This window comes from Phycodurus eques, chromosome 8, assembly GCF_024500275.1.
Source record: "Phycodurus eques isolate BA_2022a chromosome 8, UOR_Pequ_1.1, whole genome shotgun sequence".
Classification (NCBI taxonomy): domain Eukaryota; kingdom Metazoa; phylum Chordata; class Actinopteri; order Syngnathiformes; family Syngnathidae; genus Phycodurus; species Phycodurus eques.
The window spans coordinates 9018641-9040432 of NC_084532.1; the positions used below are offsets into that span (position 1 = coordinate 9018641).

General features: G+C 41.1%; 1 protein-coding gene across 5 annotated transcripts in view; it reads left to right on the forward strand.

Moving 5' to 3' along the window:
• Positions 1–21792, forward strand: part of raver2 (ribonucleoprotein, PTB-binding 2) — a 79600-nt gene that overhangs the window by 42152 nt on the left and 15656 nt on the right. For all 5 annotated transcript variants that reach the window (XR_009769032.1, XM_061683476.1, XM_061683473.1 and 2 more), the window contains exons 3-6: positions 4858–5165; positions 5457–5621; positions 11792–11983; positions 15944–16064. Coding sequence is in view for 4 of the 5 variants with exons in the window: in XM_061683476.1 (XP_061539460.1) it covers positions 4858–5165; positions 5457–5621; positions 11792–11983; positions 15944–16064 (786 nt within the window). In the remaining variant the exon portion in view is untranslated. The remainder of the gene's footprint in view (positions 1–4857; positions 5166–5456; positions 5622–11791; positions 11984–15943; positions 16065–21792) is intronic.

Sequence of the window (21792 nt, forward strand, 5' to 3'; positions counted from 1 at the left end):
GAAAACCCACGCAGGCACGGGGAGAACATGCAAACTCCACACAGTCGGGGCCGGGGATTGAACCCGGGTCCTCAGAACTGTGAGGCTGACGCTCTAACCAGTCGGGAAGTTATAACATTTTAAATTGCTGCTATTCTAACTAACATTAAAAATTACTGCCTACTAACAATGATTTATTTGCTTGAGTACAAAAATTCAAGTCAAGTCAGAAAGGCAGGAACACTCTTCAGAATCATCTTTATTTGCCAAATATGTCCAAAAACACACAAGGAATTTGTCTCCGGTAGTTGGAGCCGCTCGAGTACGACAACAGACAGTCAATTTACAGAACGCTTTGGAGACAGAAAGACATTGACAAAAAAAAAACAGTCACTGAGCAGTAAAGGGTTACTAGTTATCTGGTAATGCCGGTACATTTTATTTTATTTATTTATTTATTTTTTGACAATTGTGCAAAAAGATGCAGAGTCCTCTATCACTTAGAGCAGTTCGAATGACTAATATTGCAATAGTCCGGTGAAATGACCATTGTGCAAAGGGAGCAAAGGCAATGGAGGTTTAGAAACATCCAAGTACAGTGTCATGAAAAAGTATAGGCCCCCTTTTCAAATTCTTATATTTTTGCATAATTTCCCCACTTTAATGTTTAAGATCATCAAACAAATGTAAATATCAGACAACTATAACCCAAGTGAGTTTAACATGTCTTTAAATTGTGATTTTGTTTATTAAGGAGAAAAAAAGTATTCAAAGTTACCAGGCCCTCTGTGAAAAAGTAATGACCCTCTAAATCTAATAGCTGGTTGGGCCATCCTGAGCAGCAACAACTGAAATCTGGCGTTTTCTATAACCAGCAATGAGTCTTTCACATCTCTGTGGAGATATTTTGGCCACTCTTCCTTGCAGAATTGTTTGAATTCAGCAAAAATGAAGGGTTTTCATGCATGAATGGCCTTTTTAAATTCATGCCACTCAATATCAATTGGATTGAAGGCTGGACATTGACTAGGCGACTCCAAAACCTCCCCCCCCGCCAGCCATTCAGAAGTTTACTTGCTTACTTGCTAGTGTGTTTTGAATTGTTATCCTGCTGCAGAACCTAGGTGCGCTTCAGCTTGAGGTCACAAACTGATAAGCTGAACATTGTCCTTCAGGATTTTCTGTTAAAGAGCAGAATTCAATGGTTCCTTTAATAACAGCAAGTGGTCCAGGTCCTGAAGGAGAAAAGCAGCCCAAGACCATCACACTACCGCCATCACGTTTCACTACATTTACGCCAGCTGTAACAATCTTGAATTGGTTAACTTCGAGCCCTGACAAATGTGGAGTCTTGACGCCATGTTTTCAAAGGTACCAGTAATTTGTGAAATTACACTTTGTCCCTCCCACCTCTATTGTTGCAGCCAAACGCTGGACGTCACCATTTTCACTCAATCAAATTTTTCTATTCAAACACTTAACTAAACAGAACGTCGACCTCCAAAATGGCGGCCGCCTCCAGAGGTTTGTGACATCACGGGAAAACTATTTATAGCAGTTATCAGTCAACTCCACTGCCTGAACTTCACCGTCGCATCCTCTACATTTCTCGTGCTGCTGTTTCTGGAAGAAGCCTCAAGCTTCCCCTTGGTCCTTAATATTGCTAGATGCAAGCTCTATCAGTTGTTATACCAATGAAATTCCTGAATCCACATGATACCATATCCTGACCTTTGTGCCAACATGAGGGGTAATTATCGTTAGGGCCACCATGCATAAAACAGGAACAGTAGCCTCAAGCCTTTAGGAGACTGATAAGTTGTTTGAAACGCCGCTGATTTTCATAAACTTCTTCAAGAGGGAACATAGTGTAACTTTTAGAAATGCCATCTTGAGATGATTTTAATACTGCAGTTGACATCCTTTCCTTCCCAATGACACAGTCCTCAGTCAAACAATAGATGTGCTCAAAAGCAAAAGCCCATAATTAACATGCTGACACTCTTGTGATGTTTTGTTTTTCTTCTTAAGTTTTGTAGCTTTCCCTTACTGCCCACACACTAATTGTAATCCCCTTATTCCGAAAGTTATTTTCAAAATATTTTGTAGTGTGATGACCGCCTTTCACTGTTGGTGAAAGTATTGTGCAGAATTTTACACCAGCCCACACTTCTCATGCTACATTTTCCTTACAGTCAAACGAGAGAGAAAGCATTTCCTTGTAATGCCTGATGTTAGCTAATATGCTCTGTTAAAAGAAGATGGGACTTTGTGTAAAATATCCAGTCCTGAGTAAGTGTGTGTGTCCTAGATGAGGCTTGAGGTAATTGATTTGTTGAAGACAGTCTTAAGGTATCAACACTTAGACAGGAGAGAGAATTAAGAATAATAAAAAAATGTAGTCACCTTAGTACGACAGGGAGGTGTATAGGTACAAATGCTTTAGGCAGGATGATAAAGGCAAGGACTACACAGTGAAGTGGAGATGTTCTTTGTGCAAGTCTTTCCGTCCTCATCTTGCATCAAATCTACTGTACAGAGTGCCTTCAATAGTTCCGTTTTTGTTAGACTACACTTACTTACGTTTCAGTTACTCTCTTGTCAATTGAATATGTATAACTCTTTTCATTGCTATTTTGATAACCTGGACATACAGAATACCAGAATATAATTTTACTTGATGCCCAGCACTGCAGGGCATTTACAGGAAGGTGAACTGTTTTTGGAATCACTAAGGGATAAGTTATTCTCAAACAAGTCACTGCTTCATTGTTTTTTTGGTCAGGATCTTGCCTTCAAGGTTTTTTTTGTTTGTAGAAAAAAAAGGCTGTAATTGTTCACGAGTTAGTTTTGTTTAGTTTTTTTTTTTTCAATTTGTAATGCCATTTTAGGCTGTTCATTTTTGCTCAGACAGACAGGTCTTCTCCAGTTTTAATACAGTTCTGTTCAAATGTGAACACTGAAAGATAGAGCAGAAAGCATAGCACAGTCAAAAACAACAATTACAATTATTTCCAGTCGCTCTGACTGCTCCTCTCAATATGTCTAATTGGCAATGTGTACAGCAAAGTAACTCCTTCCTCTTTTAATAGCCATCCATCCATTTTCTATACCGCTTGTCCTCATTAGGGTTATGGGTGAGACAGAGCGGACTTTGGGCGAGAGGCGGGGTACTCCCTGGTTTGGTTGGCAGTCAATCACAAGACAGGGTCTTTTAATATTTGTTTTATCAATTTAAGATTTTTTAAATTGTTGAAAGCATTTGGCCTGAACTTCATCTCACAACACACACAACAATACACTGTAACAGAGCTGCCAAATGTTACGGAGCGTCCCTATTTTGCTACAGAAATCATTGAACATTGACTTGTTACGACCGTAAAACTGATTGTTCCGGATACTGAAAAAAAATAATCAATCCAGTGTCTGACATTACCGTCACGTCCAGATCGAAGAGCTGCTTGGTGCACGCCATTTTATTACGCCCCCCGGCTGCCAAGCATTGGACAAAATAGAAACCAAAACTATTGTCCATAAATAAAGTATCCAATTCAGTCTGTCAGCAATGTTGTTTGTTTGCAAAATAGAGTGCTGAGTTTTAATTTTGACGTTTGAGATCTGATTAATCTGCTTTAATAGATTTGCGGTTTTTTTGTTTTGTTTTGTTTTTTGTTACCAGGGTTGAAAACAGAATTGCCAGAGGTGAATTACTCCATAGACACATATATTTTTGATGATGGAACATTGAAATCTCATATACATGGTACTTTGAATCAGACTGCAACTGCATCCGCCATTACAAGGTGGATATAATAAAAACATTGAAATGACAAGCCATAGTTTATTAACAATTATGATTATGAGTGTGGCACGGAAATGTTCTTGATAAAATTTTGAAAATATGGAAATTTGGACAAATTGTTTTGGAAGTTAATTTCTATAGGTTGGCAGCTCTGCTGTAATCAGGTTGTGTCTTATCCATGTTTTTTTCCTGGGCAACTTTCAGTGATGTTAGTATGAACGTGCCGTGACATGAACCGGGAACAAACGTGCAATTTAAATGCATCGTGTATCATTTATGGCATTGGTCCAAACCGTACATGTGATTTCTCTCTCCCCCCCCCCCCCCCCAGTGTTGCCACAGTTACCTTGAAAAAGTAACTTTAATTAAAAAGTAACAAAGCTAACCAGGAATATCACTTACAGTACAAAAAAAGAATTAGCTTAACTGTACCCATTACATCACTTCGCAATTGTTTTCTTTTATTTGCTGAAAAGAAGAGTGGTCTTAGTTAAATGCTGCTACACAGCTGACTTGTTCTTTGTTCAAATCACTAAATACAAAGTAGTATTTAGTGAGAGACATTGATGATGCTAAAGTAACTACTGATGGTTTGAAGAAGTAACTGTAGTCTGCCTACTTGCCCGGGGGATAAGTAACGCGTCACTTTGCTCGTTACTCAAAGTGGCGGTTTTTGGGAGTAACGCGGTACCGGCATCACTGGTGGCATGTCATTTTAATATTTGGTTAAAGTGTGTATGTGTGTGTCACAGTGTATTCCCCCTACCTTGTGGCTCCCTTTTGGATTTATCGCTAATGTGTTGTCTTTCTCTCTGTAACTGTCTGTCTGTCCTTATGACTGTCTGTGATGTTGGTTGCCTGTTGCACAAATTCTTGTCATATTCTTCCACATTTGATCTGTCATTTAATTTTCATGTTCATGTTGTTTGTAAAATTCCTGCAAACTTCCTTCAAATGTCCGGTTTGAATGTATGTTTGTCTCTCACACATCCGTTTTGGTCTATGTTCATTTCTTTGTGTTGGCTCTTGTCTGTCTTTTTCCTTCGTGGTTGTCTCCATAATGTCCACTCCTCCAGCCTTTGTGACTTTGCTGAACGGGGACCAGGCTCAGGATGCCATCCGCTCCCTCCATCACAGCACTGTCCGGGGACGCCTGATCAACGTCACCCTGCAGCCTACAGACTCCCTGCTCTGCCTCACCAACCTGCCCCACACCTTCACTGCCCAACAGTTTGAGGAGCTGGTGCGTTCCTACGGAAACATCGAGCGCTCCTTTCTGGTGTATAGCGACCTGACGGGACACTCCAAAGGCTACGGATTTGTTGAATACATGAAGAAAGACTCTGCTTCGCGGGCTCGTTCTGAGTTGCTGGGACGGCCACTGGTACGTTGAGCAGATTGTATTTAAATAATAAATTATTCCCTGCTATATTGTCAGTATTTGAATGATCGTTAAGAGATGAGGCTGACAGTTGGGATGATTAGTGCTAAAAGTAGGCTTCCTCCCACAATCCAAAACATAAAAGTGCCAGTAAGGTATATGGAAAATGCCCGGATTGGTGGAAGCATGAAATATTTCCACATACTGTACAGTAAGTATATTCCTAAGGACTTGTGTGACAAAGTTCTGAGAACAGTTGAGGATGTGAATCAAGAATTTGCTGTGGTTTTGCAGGGTGATCGCTCATTGATGGTGCAATGGATGGATGTCAACCAGTTGAGCCAGGAAGAGAAACTGCATTCCAAATGTGTGTGCGTGGACCGACTCCCTCTTGACCTCTGTGACTCTGACGAGATGACCCAAATCTTCTCAGAAACCTACAAACCGGTCTTCTGCCAGGTAAACCTACAGTAAAAAGCACGGACACATAATGTGCATATCGTGGCCTTTAAAATTAAAAAGCTCAAATACTGTAAATGTCAAGTATGTTTTTTTCTGGTGTTGGAGACGATGCAAAGGACCCAAGTGCAGGAAGGCAAGAATCTCAAAAAGGTTATTTGAATTTCAAAAACAAAGATGGCAAACAAGGATCATGGCGCAAACGCTAAATGAACAAAGTCCAAAAATGTTAATTCAAATTGACACAGAAAAACAGAAACCAAAAGACTGACCACTAAGAAACATGGCAGGGTAAGGAACCATGGGCTATGACAACTGATGACAAATGACAATACAGCAACACAGACTGCGAGAAAGCAGGGAACAAATACAAAACAAATTGACGAGACAGCGAGGAATACCTTGGACAAGACACGAGTGGCTGGAGGGAGCTGATTGGTTGACACAAGGTAGAGAGTTAACAAGAACAGGTGTACACAATAACCAAACAAGCACACAAGACATGAACAACAAGGGACACAGGAACACATGAAATAAAACTAAAACTAATCTAAACTAAAACATAGACCATGATAGTAAATGCCTTGCTTTGATCTAAGTTATGTGGAAATCAGTTTTTGCCAAATCCTGCCACCTTATCAATAAAGCGAATGTTTATATAACATTGATAGCCACCAAAGAGGAGACTATCAGAAGCTTATCTTATCAAACCTGCATACGAATGTTTGTTGACACAGGAAGTGATGGGGGAAACCCAACTGTTTTAATGTATCCTCTACTACAGTTGGAAGTGCTGACAAACTGCGCCTTTCTACCTAAAATACCAAAACGTGTCTGACAAGCTGTCATCAGGGGAAGCGTTTGATATACTGGTGTCAATACCGTATATATTTAGCTGTGATTCTATTCAAATATAGGAACATACAAATATAATTCCATAATAAATAATATTGATGTTATGTGCAATATGTGAAATATGACTTTTCTAAATAGATCAGGGATCAGATTGGATGCACTGGATCGATTGCCAACTGTATCAAATATACTGCTGTTTTTTTCTCCATAATTAACATTGTTAACTTAATACCTTAACCTAATTCTTACTTTACTCTATCGTTCGTCTCTTATGTGACTTTTAATTTGATTATTAATAATTATGTGTTGGCAGCACGGTGAACGACTGGTTAGCACATCTGCCTCACGGTTCTGAGGACCCGGGTTCAAATCCGGCTTTGCCTGTGTGGAGTTTGCATGTTCTCACCGTACCTGCATGTTTTTTCTCTCGGTACTCCGGTTTCCTCCCACATCCCAAAAACATCCATGATAGGTTAATTGAAGACGAAAGTGTGCGTAGGTGTGAATGTGGGTGCAAATGGTTGTTTCTTTATATGTGCCCTACGATTGGCTGGCGACCAGTTCAGGGTGTACCCCGCCTCTCGCCCGAAGATAGGAGGAATAGGTGCCAGCATGCCCGCGACCCTTGTGAGGATAAGCGGTACGGAAAATGGATTGAGGGCTAAAAATGCTATCCCCTTTATTCATAACTACCGGAGACAAATTCCTTGTGTGTGTTTGGACATACTTGGCAAATAAAGATGATTCTGATTCTGATAATTATTCTTTGTGTTCAGCTGCAAAGTGTTGATGTGAAATTTAAGGGTCAGTGTCCTTCTTGGCCCCAACCTCACCATCGCCAAGCAACGGTTTCCATGGTGAGGTGTGGCTGCTGTGATATCCGCCCTACCCTTCTACTCCTCCTCTATGCTCTTTCTTCTTTTCTAACTTGCTCACTTCAGCTACGCTACACACCACACTGCTCTATTTCATCCACTCCACTCCCACATACCTGTTTTGACATCACTGGGTACTATATGTCATCTACTGCTTTTCCAGTTTTAGCTCCACCCCTCTGGCCTAGCCCACATAGAAATCAATACACCCCCATTATTCTGGTCCCATGGTGCCTTGTGGGTGTTGAGCTCATGTTGCTTCACTGTTACATAGCCAGTAGGCTTTGACCTATGGCTTAGTGATTCTTTTTTTAACATATGATGCATTTGTGTATATTACTGCAGTGCAGCATTTACTTAGTTCTCAAATCCTATGAAAGCATGCACACGAACGCACAGTAAGACAACTACATGAGTAAAACATGCCAGATATTCAAAAGGGTAGTAGCACAAGCAAAATATTTTAGCCCAATGTAGTGACTATGGCTCGTTTGTCACTGCTAACCCTCACCAACAACTTCATAAACTGAGACGTCCACGAAAGGACACCTGCTGGACCTTAACCTAATTAGCAGCATCCCGTCAAATCTGGATTCTTGTTTTCAAAGACTCCTTTTGCTTCTTTTGAAGGTAGCGACCAAAAAGTTGGGGGATCCTCTCTCCAATAAGACCAAGCTGGGACAGATCGACCACGGAATGCAAATTTAGCAATGAACTATTTGCTTAATATTAAAATATGCACGCAAGGCGCCGTCAAACGGCCACTGGGAACAATTGATGGGACACAGGCGACTCCCGCTGGTGTTTGAGAGTTACTGCAATGTGGACTGAGGTGTTTCGGTAACTGAAGATAAAATGTCTCTTTTGATATTTTCCGAACTCTGCAGAAATATTCCAAATGTATGCCTTTATGTCTGTGTCAAAGTGCCAACTTTACAGGTCCAGCTTTGAGATTTTGAGAACTTTTTGTCTTGATTTGAAACCAAACAGCATGAAATGTGATTGAACAATAAGCAATTGATCTGCCAAGACTAAAGTTTAAGCAATAATTTTATCTGCGTGATCTAGGAGTAAGAGTACAATGTTGGGAGTATTTTATATGATTATATGATTTTTACACCATTTTTATGGCCAGATCGTAGACCAGAGTTCGAGTCGATGGGCGTGGTCTTCTCCGGTTTCCTCCGTCCTCTTGGAGACGCCTCCTGGGTATTTAACCGTTGACTCCCGCCTCTTCTGGGTCTCCTGTGTCTTGGGCTCTTGTGTCTTGCTCTCTGCTGTTCCTGCTGGCTAATCTTTTCAGCAACGGAAATTACTTTTCAATTACGGCCGGATAGAGACATTAAGTAAAGATGTGAAGGGATGAAGTTCAAACTGGCTGACACTGACCACTGGGTGAATAAAGGGTACAATATTTTTGAATACTCGTCTAATATGAGCTTTACAATGGCATTCAACATGCCACTAAAGTCCAGCCATCCATTTTCTGAAAGTAAAAACAAAAAAACATTTTGTAATCCACACTACAAAAATATATATACATATATATGTCATTATTCTTCTATTTCTTATTCCCACCAGTCACGATTTGATGTCTGGGACCACACCAAGAGGTCAAGAGCTTTCAGACACACTGTTAGCTAGTTGGTTCCTAAGGATTGGTAGTGTGGTGATAAATAAAATGACTGGCAAATTGAAGGATTTATAATCAACCTTCATCACAGTCCCTGCGAGACTGCTGACATTGCTAACAGGATGCCTGTTGACTCCATGCCCTATAATACCTTGAACAATGTGAGCAACGTTACAGTTCCTACAGTCTGTTACATCATGCTCCAGCAAAGACTGTAGAGTGCCTGACCAGGTAGTCCTGGATTACATTGAGGAGACTTGTCAGACTTGAGCACACTCTCATAGCCATCAATCGGTTATATACAAACACCAATTCCAAAGAAGTTGGGACGTTGTGTAAAATGTAAATAAAAACAGAATACAATTAATTGCAAATTCATTTCAACCAGTATTCGATTGAATAAACTACAAAGATATTTCATGTTCAAACTGATTAACATTATTGGTTTTTTTGCAAGTATTCTCAGTTTCTGTATTCTTATTGAGTGTTGTTAAACGGAAAGGTGATGTAACAAAGTGATAAACATGCCCCTGTCCCAGCTTTTTAGGAATGATCGTCCCAATATTTTGGATATGGATGTGTTGTCCGTACTGTGTACTCCAGTACTCCATAAAAAAAATCCATAAAATCAAAATCATTGGGGTCATTATTTTGATATTTTCAGAGGCTAAAGTGGGCATAAGTAGAGATGTCCACGTAAATTCTGGTGACAACTGATCACATTTTTCTGACATTAAGCGACATAGAGTTTTTTTTCTGCAGTGCATCATGGAGAGGAAAATGTTTTATAGCCATAAAATACAAAATATTGGGGCAATCGTTCTGTTTTCAGAGGTTGAAGTGGGCATTAGGAAAGATGTCCACATAAATTTGAGTGAAGATTGACTGCAGTTTTCTATCATTAAGCGACGTTAAGCTTTTTTACACATGTTAAGCGCTGTCCTGTCCCCCTAAGATGCAATCATTTTTTTAATTTAAGGGGTGGGGGGAGTGGATTCTAATTAAAACATTGACACAAAGTAATGAGACAATACCACAAACATGTATAATAAATTTTGAATTTATTAATTTATTATTGATAGATTCATTGCCGACAATAGGGGTGGTAACTGGAGTGGCAGGGCATTTGGGTGGCGTGGCAGCTGACACGCTTTGCCACCCCACAGATATGCCAGTGCATTTAGGCATAGTCGAGATATTCATGGTTGCACTGGCACTGAATTTTTCCAATTATTTTTTCCAGCCTCGTACGGTAGAACAGCTTCCAAACAATTAGAATAAAAATGGCATCATATAAAAAGCATAGCATATCGTTAATTGACATATCTACAGCCAACAATTGCATTACTTTGGCATAATTTAACATTTCATAAAATGTTTAATTACATTTTTTGTAAAATGTGCGCAAAAATGTGAGTGCAGATGCAGATTGCTCCTTCAGTTTTTGCATTGTTACTCAGCCATGCACACAAATTTGATAGCCTATATAGAATTTGCACACAAACCTTGTTGAATAAATGTCGATGTAATAAGTTTTACATTTCTGCCCACAAGAATAATGATGAGGACGTTTTTATTTGTTTTGCTTTCCCCACTCACTCCTCAACCCATCTTTTTTTTCTTCTCATCATCCCCTCTTCACTTCCACTCTTTCTACATCCATCCATCCCTGAAATGGAAGAGTGATTCATATATTTTCCATTCAGTTTGTTTATTATATGTTGACGATAATGGCCTATCGACCCACTCCTCGACACACATATCCATTTTCCTCTGATATTTCCTCCATGCATCTTCTGTTCAGACCGGAGGCACCAAAAGCCAAATGAGTGGATGCAAAGAGGGAGGGGTAAATTTTGGTCCACTTGATAGATTGGTGCTAACAGTCATTAGCCTTCATGCTCAGTATATTTTCTCCAACTGATATTTATTCAAACTCATAGTTGCAATAGAAAAATATAATGTTCGGTCTAAATGTACATTGTTACTTGGAATCCACTAAAATCAACTATTAATAGTATAATGAATAGGATGGATGCTTTGTGTGAAGAGTGAGCGGTTGAATATATTCATCTGCCACCACCACAAAAGGTTGTGGGACATTTTAACATTAACTTGTCATCAACAAATATTTTCCATTAGCAGCCATTAGCTTCCCTGAATTATTTAGCTACCTTATACAAGATGGAAAATACGACTTCCTGGAAACTAAAGCAGAATCATTGGTCAGCACTGAACTTTCAGCTTGAGAATGGCATCCATTGACCAATACTATGATTAAAAACTACAAATCCATGCCAAATAAAGACAGGCGGTCATATTGTGTACTATATAACTGTTGAACTGTTCAAAAAGAAGTATTCACTTTAACAAGCCTCTTGTGTGACCGCCTACTCCTTTGGGCAGTGAGGGAAGCACATGATGATGATGTATGTGTCTTAAATCATCTCATGGTTCAAGATAAGCTATTCTACAGCAACACTATCAGCAAAATTGTGTTTATCCGTCCATCCATCTTCAATACCACATATTCTCAATATGGTCATGGATGTGTCGCAGCCTATCCCAGCTGAATTCGGGCGAGAAGCAGGGTACACGCCAAGCCAATCGCAGAAATTGTGTTTATATTTTTGTCATTTAACAGATCATTCACCCCATACAAATTCACTTTAACTCTAAATTAAATATATATATCAAATTATGTGTCTGTCCATTGAAGCAGCTTGCCGAATCGTTCCTTAAAATAAAAGCTGCAAAATCTTATTAATGGTATTGGTATACTAAAATGATCTACATTGTGTTCCCAGCTTGCTCAGGATGAGGGCAGTCCGCTACGAGGTTTCGGCGTGGTGGAGTATGAGTGTGCTGAGCAGGCAGAGTCGGTGCTGATTGAGATGGACAGAAAACTGGTGGGAGGACAAGAGGTCCGTCTGTCACTCTGTACCCCTGGCACCTCAGGAAGAAGCACCCTGGCTGCACTTATCGCCGGGCAGGGTATGGTGAGTAAGACGAGCACTCAGAAACTAATTAACGGGAGTTTTCCATTTGAAAAGTTAACCCCTTAAATGACAAATTTAAGGGGTTAAAGGGGCTGAACAATCATGAAGACCATAAAAGGAATGTCGTGTCATCGTGAATTGGCAAGAGTGAGTGAGTGAGTCACCAAACCTAATTTTCCTTTGTTCCTCCAAAACAATTTGTTTTAATTATATTATTTTTCAATGTGTTACAGGCCTGGATGGCAGTAATGGAAGTATGGTTGACAAGAAATATTGCCTTGCCATTGCTGATTCACTTTTAGTATGAATTTAATTGGATCCAGCTTTTTAGCAGGATTTGTTTATATTCTTCAGCATCTGAACTCACTGTCATGATAGAGAACAAAACAGGAACAGAAACTGACCCCTCATAATAGTAGATCCCTATAAATATTGAACAAATTCGGAACTTGAGCAATTCAAATCTTATTGTGGACTCAGCAGGTGGTGACATTGTCACAGCTACTTCTAATTGTGTCTCCATCGCCATTTGGTTAGCACACAGTCAGTGTTCAGATCTACTCAGGTTTGACACGACGCAGATGCGAGAAACCTTCACAGCTGAGGAAGTCCTTGTAGCTGTGGTATCCACTCAAACATGTGACAGTGAAACTCTGACATGATATTTATAGCTCTGTCGTCTGATTAGGCTCCTCAATTGTCTCCAGCCGTCTTAAATAAACCTCCACTCACAGTCTGCACCAGTCCGAGACTACACACTAAACCTAATACACATCGGCAGACTTGCCCACATACACAACGGTAGAAAGGGTTGAAAACTGAGGTCATGATCCACGTACGTAAAGAAGCGCATAGTCACAGGCACAGTATATCGAAAAGTAGAGAGTGAAACACTGCAGCACATTTTAAGGTTCAATGTTCAATTTAATCAATTTATGTTTTCACTTTTTAATTTACTATATACAAATACAAAAGTCTGGAGTACGGTTCAAGTAACAATTCGGATATGGAAGCCTAAATAGAAAAAGAAAAAGAAAAAAACAAAGCAGGGAAACGCATATCTTCAGATTCGAATCAGTCCCCACCCAGCTGTGGAAACAAAATGTGCTGATTCGACCGCAGAGTAAACGTGCAAATCGGATATGCCGTCTTAAAATATACCAATCAGTGACGTATACACACAAGTGTGGGTAACTATGATGTAATATGGTGCAAATAAATAAGCAGAACTAATTGCCTGACGGTGGCCAGTGCAGGAATAAAGGAGGTTACCCGAATCAATGGGGGAAGGAGTCAGTCCAGGCCAACTAAACATGGTGTAAAAAATGGGAAGTAGTCTTTACTGCACTGTGTACGACCCAGCACCTCATAGAATGCCAGTAACACAAGTATGCTGAACTTGCCGTTGCTTCCGTCACACCGGTCAGCTGTGTTCACTTTACAATAAAGCTTGCGTCTCTTCCAAGGCTCTGCCCACCAAAACATCACAGTGACTTTGAACATAATTATTCATTGTCAATTTAAAAAAAAAAAAAAAAAAGTTGCTTTTCCAAATAAATTGAATTCACAACATTCATCCCTGTCAGTTTGTTTTATTTGAACGTTATACCGGCTCCTCATGACCATGTCCATGCGAATGTAATGGAGGTATTTCTTTTTTTACAAAATTCCCAAACGTACGATATGCATTACTCGCAGTTTGCGGAGATGTCAGAGCATATGAGGGGATTATGGAACCAGCCGTCATGGGTACCACAGATTGAGAGGCTTGACTTCACTGAAGTACCCCAAGGCCACTTCAGGTTTATTTTAGTGAATGTGTACAAAGGCAAAACAAACATCTGACATTCAGAAAGAGATACTCATCCAGCCCTCGCTCGAGCTCTCCTCTGAGGCGATTCTCTGATTTCTCACCTTGGTCAACGTGATTGTGAATGCAGGCACCAGATGGCTGTCTCCGCCTCCGTACGCGGTGCTTCTCGCCTTTCATTCTTCGCAGCTTTCTTACCTCTCTGGCATGTGAAAGTGTGTGTGTGTGTGTGTGTGTCTGTGTGCGTGCGTGCGTGCGTGCGTGCGCGCGTGTGTATGTGTGTGAATGGGAGAGAGCATCCTATAAGGGAAAAGAGGAGAGGAAGAAAACATTCTCTCATTTCTATTCCTTCATTTGAGAAAAAAAAAATGTCAGCATGCGTCAATCTGTTTGGCTACTGGCACAAACTCCATCCAAACACCCGCGTGAACACACACACACACACACACACATGCTGTTTGACACATGCAAATATGCAGTACACATTGTGTGCTCCAGACGCTCTCCTTCCCTCTCTGACAGGCTGGAGTTAAACCCACTCCATCCCTGTCAGTGATGCTCTCTGATGTGCTGATGTGACAGGGTTGGGAAACAAGGTTGACTTGGGCCAAGTCATGCCATTACCCCAAGGCAGACAAAAGAGAAATATAACTCAGCGGCTAATGTTGTTTTAAATAGCAATCCAAACATCCAGCATTGACATTGTGCTCTCAGTGCAGACAAGGATCTGCAAGGAATTCAATTCGACTGTAGTCGTAATTCAATAAGATTCATTGCGGCCTGATGAATTACATTTCTGCACGCTAACAAGGGATTTTTTTCCCCTTCGCAAATTTCAGTTGGTGGATTCTGCTTTGTTCCTAAATGTCTAGCTGTCCTATTTCCAGTTGTCTTTGTCAAATGATTTTTGCATAATCCTTTAATTCGGACTTGTGACAAATCATTGTCGAAACAAGATATCAACCAGTAGTCATCCTGTTATTTGACAAAACAGGATTAATTGCTCACTACGGAGGTTCACTTTCATCAACCATGACCACCTAGCTATGCTGGCCGGTGATCAGCAGTTGTCAAGTGATTACACAAAAGCCTGATTACATCAAAAGCTAGACGTGCAATAAGTATTAGCTAACAGCGTCATAAGCCTCAGCCTCTGATAGCTCGCAATGTAAAGTTGTCAAAGTGGGGGCGGAGGGTATTCGTGTTTAGCCATCTGTCCGTTGCTTGATAATCCGCTAATTGACAAGTATAATTTGGTTGCTTGGTGATGAAGTGCTCCCTCCACGACTAAAAATGGCTGTCTTTAAAAGGCGCCTGTTTTGTCGCAGCGAAATCGTTGCAACTAGGCAGTAGCAACTGTGGAAATCACAAAACGCAGTGAGTGGTTACAACAAAAGTTGTCAAATTCAAGATTTTGCCCTTCATAAAATGCTCTCGCTCTAACCCCTTATCCAGATAAATTACATCATAATCTGTATTTATGAAATCAGACAACTACATAGAAAGAGAGGCTGGGTTTGAATAGAGGGAAGCAATGATGATGGGCAGGCAAACCATCAAGAGTTTACGAAGAAGTGGAGTTTTATGTGAACAAAAGGTGTGTAACCATGATAATAAGATATGTGGGTAGGAGTACTTGAGGCACTTTTGGTGTACAGCCTCCTCACGCAGCAATTTCTTTTCCAAGCAATTGCTTGTTCTCTGTGTATTTCTGTCCTATGTGTATATTGCATTCAGTTTTCTGCAGTTCCGACTTTTTGGTGCAACCGCTGGTATGTCACGCAAAATTATTGTGCAAAAATGGTGATTTACAGTGACAATAATTAAGTTTATAAAGTTTATAAATCCACGTGTTACCCAGTTGTTTTTTTGTTTTTGTTTTTTGTTTTGCAACGCCTCCTGTTTTTTTTTTTTTTTTACCTACCTCCTCTCTTCGCCTGCAGATTTGTCTTTTTCCATTCAGTCTGTCCTTTTCTTTCTGTATGTGCCCAAAATTAACTCTGCTTACATTGCAGACACATCCTGATGATGTAAATGAGCGAAATCGTGGCAACAGCCACCACAAGCGTCCTAATAATGAGATCAAACCAGGACATTTTGTCATCTTGTGCATCCTTCTATAATGTGTTTATTTTATTATCTTCCCGCAGATTCTAAGTAAGAGGAAAGGGCTGCTGCCGGAACCGAACCTAGCTCAGCTGCTGACCAGTATGACAAACCCTGCAGCCTTGCAGATCCTCATGAGACCTTATCACACTGGGAAAAGGGGAGGTGAGATGGTGTGGAATCTCCTAAATCGAACACAATTTGTTCCACATGATTGGTTGACTTCCAAGTTGTTTTAATTTAAAAATATTTTTTCAATTGATAATTCTGATAATTTTCTAATAATTTAATCAAACAGGAACTATTTCCCCAACCACAAACATACGCAACAGTCTAAAGCCTGCACGATGCAGTCTAACCCGACTGAACCAGACCATCACAAAAAAATCGCATTGAGTAATTGGATATATGGTCGCCCTGAACAGCGTTTGATGCTATATTGGCAGTATATTGTCCTTTATCACATTTTTTTAAACCATTAAAAAGCTAGATTAGAAGTTAAGGAAGAGGCGAGTTGCTAAAGAGACTGTACGTCGGTGAGAATCTTTAAAAGAGTGTGGATATTTTAAAGGCATCTCGCTGACTCAGTTCATTTGAATGTACCCACGAAGGTATGTGATGTTTGCGTACATTTTAGTCACAAGCTTCGCTTTTTCATCCTCAGGCACATTATACATTATGAATAGAGTAAAGTACTATTGTAAAGTATAGTACAGTCAATGAACTTAAACGATTTTACCAAATGGGTGGAATATAACAAAGAGTGAAAAATTTAAGGGGGTCTGAATACTTTCCATACCCACTGTATGTAACACACATAGAAATCAATCTATGATTGTATATATTTCCATCAGGGAAAAGAAAAGTGTTTGCAAATCCATATTGTCATCTTGTGCTATTTTATAGGCATTGCTGGAATAAATGTCTATTGACACGTAGCATAACAAAACATCTTGGACTTTGTGGTTGTTTGGTCACACAAATAAAAAAAATAAAAATAAATAAAAAAAACACTTCAAGCCAGAGAAAAGACAAAATACACTCATGGAAGTTGATTCACATCTCCCTCACAGTTCTGAAGCCCGGGGTTCAAATCCCGGCCTCACCTGTGTGGAGTTTACATGTACTCCCCGTGCCTGCGTGGGTTTTCTCTGGGTCCTCAGGTTTCCTTCCACATCCCCAAAACATGCGTGGTAGGTTGATTTAAGACTCTAAGTTGCCCGTAGGTGTGGATGGTTGTTTGTTTATATGTGCCCTGCGATTGGCTGCTGACCAGTTCAGGGTGTACGCAGCCTCGCACCCGAAGATAGCTGGGATAGGCTCCAGCACACCCATGACCCTAGTGAGGATAAGTGGTACAGAAAATGGATGGATGGATGGAAGTTAATACTTTGGATCAGTAATTTTCAAAGAGTGATACAAGTACCACTAGTGGTACATCAGCTCCCTCTAGTAGTATGTGAAAAAAATCACTGGCCAAGTACAGTTCAGTTGTATTTAACTTTTAAGTTCAATACATTTGCAAAGATCATTTGACACTTGAGAGGATGTGAGTCCCAGGATGCCCATGTCTGGAAACAATGAGTCCCAGCCCTGGAACATTGAGTCCCTGCAACTTTGCATCTTGGAATACAGATACAGTAATCCTCCTTGAATATCACGGTTGTTGCTTTGCGGTTCCGCTAGAATGTAGATTTCTATTACAGTTGTTACTCTGTTTTGTATTCTGTACAATATTTTTGTGTTATCCATTGCACTGGCTCTGTCTCAATATATTATGTGTTAAAGGTCAGAGGGCAAAGATTTAAACAATTTTCTTGATAACCCTAGAACCCCTTTACAAAGCACATCTGCCATTTCGAAGTGATTATATGGCAGATATACAGCAGTTAAATCAATAAATATGATGCAGAATGCGCCTTCTGCTTTTTGCATCTCGCACCTTCCGGTCTTCGTCTCTTTCTGGCGCTGTGACGTCACACAAGCCAAACATCCTGTTCATTCGGCTTTGTGTGCTATTGTTCCATGCTGTTGTAAATTTGTTGTTGTATGATTTAACGATGTCACGATGGTTTATTGTGTGGCATTTGGTTGTAAAAATGGTTCAGGCAGTGGCAAGAGTTTTTTTGGGGGGCTTCCCAAGTGAAGAAGGAATTACGTGACCAGTGGATAGTGAAAGTCACTCGACAGGGGAAGAAACGTGGTCAGCTATGGGTGCCTAGCAAGCATTCCAAACTCTGTGCCGATCACTTCGAACCAGCGTGTTTTGAGAAAGCATTGGATACACAGGTTTAGTGAGGCAGAGGACTGAAACTTGCTGCGGTGCCAACTATTTTTCCTACGGCCATCGGGACCTCCACTGCGAGTCAGAGAACTAAATCTCGCAGCCGCCATGATGCACCAGCGAAGCGGCGCAGACAAGAGGTGAGCATTTCCTTGTATATACCTACGACTCTATTATGGTTACTATGCACTGGGGAGTAGGAAAAAAAGACTCACACAGTTCAGTACTGTCATCTGTACTTTTGCCTATATGACAAGCAAACAGACACACGGCAAAGACTTTGTGTGCAGCGTGTAATAACGCAACTCGAGCAAGGGGCACACAATATATAGGAATACTGCATCCTATGTAAAAGCTTGTGCCGTGTCACTGAAACATATATGAATATATAATACATATAGTCGTGCTCAAAAATATTGGCACACCCTGGGGTGGCATTATTTCAAGCCATGAGTGTATAAAAAGACATGCTTTTGACGTACTGTCACATCGAGCCAGTGGCCACTCTCTTTTTCTGTTGTTAAGCTGCTACTTGGATGCTGGTCGTCGTCACTGTCTGATCGGCTCAAACATGTACGCTATGACGATGCCAAGTTCATTTGGGTGCTCCTGTATGTTGAAATCCTCCTCCTCCACATATTCCAACATATTGCTCGCCATTGCGTATAGTGTGTAGCGCGCTGTGTTTGGCAATTGCAACGTCACTTCTGGTAGCCCTTGTGGTGGATAGAGTAGCCACACCCCGGTGTCTTGAGCTTCAGATATATTCGGGGAGGACTCAATAAGCATCATATAAACCAAATGTTTAGCTAAAGTATGGTTGAAAACTTGAAGTTACGTGCATGTATTACATAACATATAAACAATGCAATATGTATTTGAACTGACCCCATAACATCTTTGTCATATGACCTTTAAGGCATGTCACGATAGCATTTTTTTTTTTAGGACAATATATTTTCCCCCAAACTATCATGACTGTATCGTCGATATTTTTTGTTTTATTTTTATGCTACTGATATAATGATATTAGAGCATAATAATTCAAGTAACACAGCCCTATGGCCCCAGTGCAAACTGTAAGCCAGTTCCAAGCCCGGATAAATGCAGAGGGTTTCGTCAGGAAGGGCATCCGGCATAAAAAGTTGCCAAACCAATATGAGCGTTCATCTAAAGAATTTCATACCGGATCTGCCGTGGCCTGGGTTAACAACGTCCGTCCCCGGCACGTCAACCTGTAGGGCGGAGGTGGAAATTCAGCTGCTGTGGGTCGAAGACGAAGGAGAGTTGAAAAGCGGGTTCTTAGGCAGGAAGAGGAAAATACAGAGCCCAGAATTGAATGTGGGGACTTTGAATGTTGGGACTATGACAGGAAAAGCTTGGGAGTTTGTTGACATGATGATTAGGAGAAAGGTTGATATATTGTGTGTCCAGGAGACCAGGTGAAACGGCAGTAAGGCTAGAAAGTTTTAGGAGCAGGGTTTAAATTATTTTACCATGGTGTAGATGGGAAGAGAAATGGAGTTGAGTTTATTTTAAAAGAAGAATTTGCAAAGAATGTCTTGGAGGTGAAAAGAGTATCAGATCGAGTGATGAGGCTGAAACTTGAAAGTGAGGGTGTTATGTATAATGTGATTAGCGGCTATTCCCCACAGGTAGGATGTGACCTAAAGGTGAAAGAGAAATTCTGGAAGGAGCTAGACAAAGTAGTTCTGAGCACCGTGATTGGTGCAGATTGTAATGGACATGTTGGTGGAGGAAACAGGGGTGAAGAAGAAGTGATGGCTAAGTACGGCATCCGGGTGGTAGAAGAGAGTGTGGCTAGACAGAATAGGATGGTGGTGTGTAAGATGACTCTGGTGGTAGGGAGGAATATTAAGAAGACAAAGGCATAGCAGAGAACCATGTGGTGGAAGCTGAGAAAGGAAGAGTGGACAGAAGGAGCTTCCAGAAGACTGGACCACTAACAGCTAAGGTGATCAGAGAGAGAGGCAAGAGATTCCTTGGTGTATTTTCTGCTAGGAAAGGAGAGAAGGAGACTTGGTGGTGGAACCTCAAAGTACAGGAAATCATACAAGGAAATAGGTAAGCTAGAATAAGTGGGACACTGAGAGGACCGAGGAGAGGAGAAAGGAATACATTGAGATGCGACACAGGGCAAAGGTAGAGGTGGCAAAGGCAAACCAAGAGGCATATGATGACATGTATGCCAGGTTGGGCACTAAAGAAGGAGAAAATGATCTATACAGGTTGTCCAGACAGAGGGATAGAGATGGGAAGGATGTGCAGCAGGTTAGGGTGATTAAGGATATAGATGGAAATTTGTTGACTGGTGCCAGTAGTGTGCTGGATAGATGGAAAGAATACTTTGAGGAGTTGATGAATGGAGAAATTGAGAGAGAAGGAAGAGTAGAGGAGCCAAGTGTGGTGGACCAGGAAGTGGCAATGATTAGTAAGGGGGAAGTTAGAAAGACATTAAAGAGGATGAAAAATGGAAAGGCAGTTGGTCTTGATGACATTCCTGTGGAGGTACGGAAGCATCTAGGAGAGGTGGCTGTGGAGTTTTTGACCAGCTTGTTCAACAGAATTCTAGCGGGTGATAGGATGCCTGAGGAATGGAGGAAAAGTGTGCTGGTGCCCATTTTTAAGAACAAGGGTGATGTGGAGAGCTGTTGGAACTATAGAGCAATAAAGTTGATGAGCCACACAATGAAGTTATGGGAAAGAGTAGTGAAGGCTCGACTCGGGACCGAAGTGAGTATTTGTGAGCAACAGTATGGTTTCGTGCCTAGAAAGAGTACCACAGATGCAATGTTTGCCATGAGGATGTTGATGGAAAAGTACAGAGAAGTTCAGAAGGAGCTACATTGTGTCTTTGTGGATCTAGAGAAAGCGTATGACACAGAGTACCCAGAGAGGAACTGTGGTACTGCACGCGGAAGTCTGGAGTGACAGAGAAGTATGTTAGAATAATACAGGACAACAGCAGAACAGTGGTGAGGTGTGCTGTAGGTGTGACAGAGGGGTTTAAGGTGGAGGTGGGACTGCATCAGGGATCAGCCCTGGGCCGCTTCCTGTTTGCAGTGGTGATGGATAGGCTGACAGATGAGGTTCGATTGGAATCCCTGTGCACCATGATGTTTGCAGATGACATTGTGATCTGCAGTGAAAGCAGAGAGCAGGTGGAGGAACAGTTAGAAAGATGGAGGCATGCAATGGAAAGGAGAGGATTGAAGATTAGCTGAAGTAAGACAGAATATATGTGCATGAATGAGAGGGGCGGTGGGGGAAGAATGAGGCTACAGGGAGAAGAGATAGCAAGGGTGGAGGACTTTAAATACTTGGGGTCAACCGTCCAGAGCAATGGTGAGTGTGGTCAGGAAGTGAAGAAACGGGTCCAAGCAGGTTGGAACGGGCAGAAGAGTCTCTGCTAGGATGAAGGGCAAAGTTTATAAAACAGTGGTGAGGTCAGCCATGATGTACGGATTAGAGACAGTGGCGCTGAAGAGACAACAGGAAGCAGAGCTGGAGGTGGCGGAGATGAAGATGTTGAGGTTCGCTCTCAGGAGTGACCAGGTGGGATAAAATTAGAAATGAGCTCGTCAGATG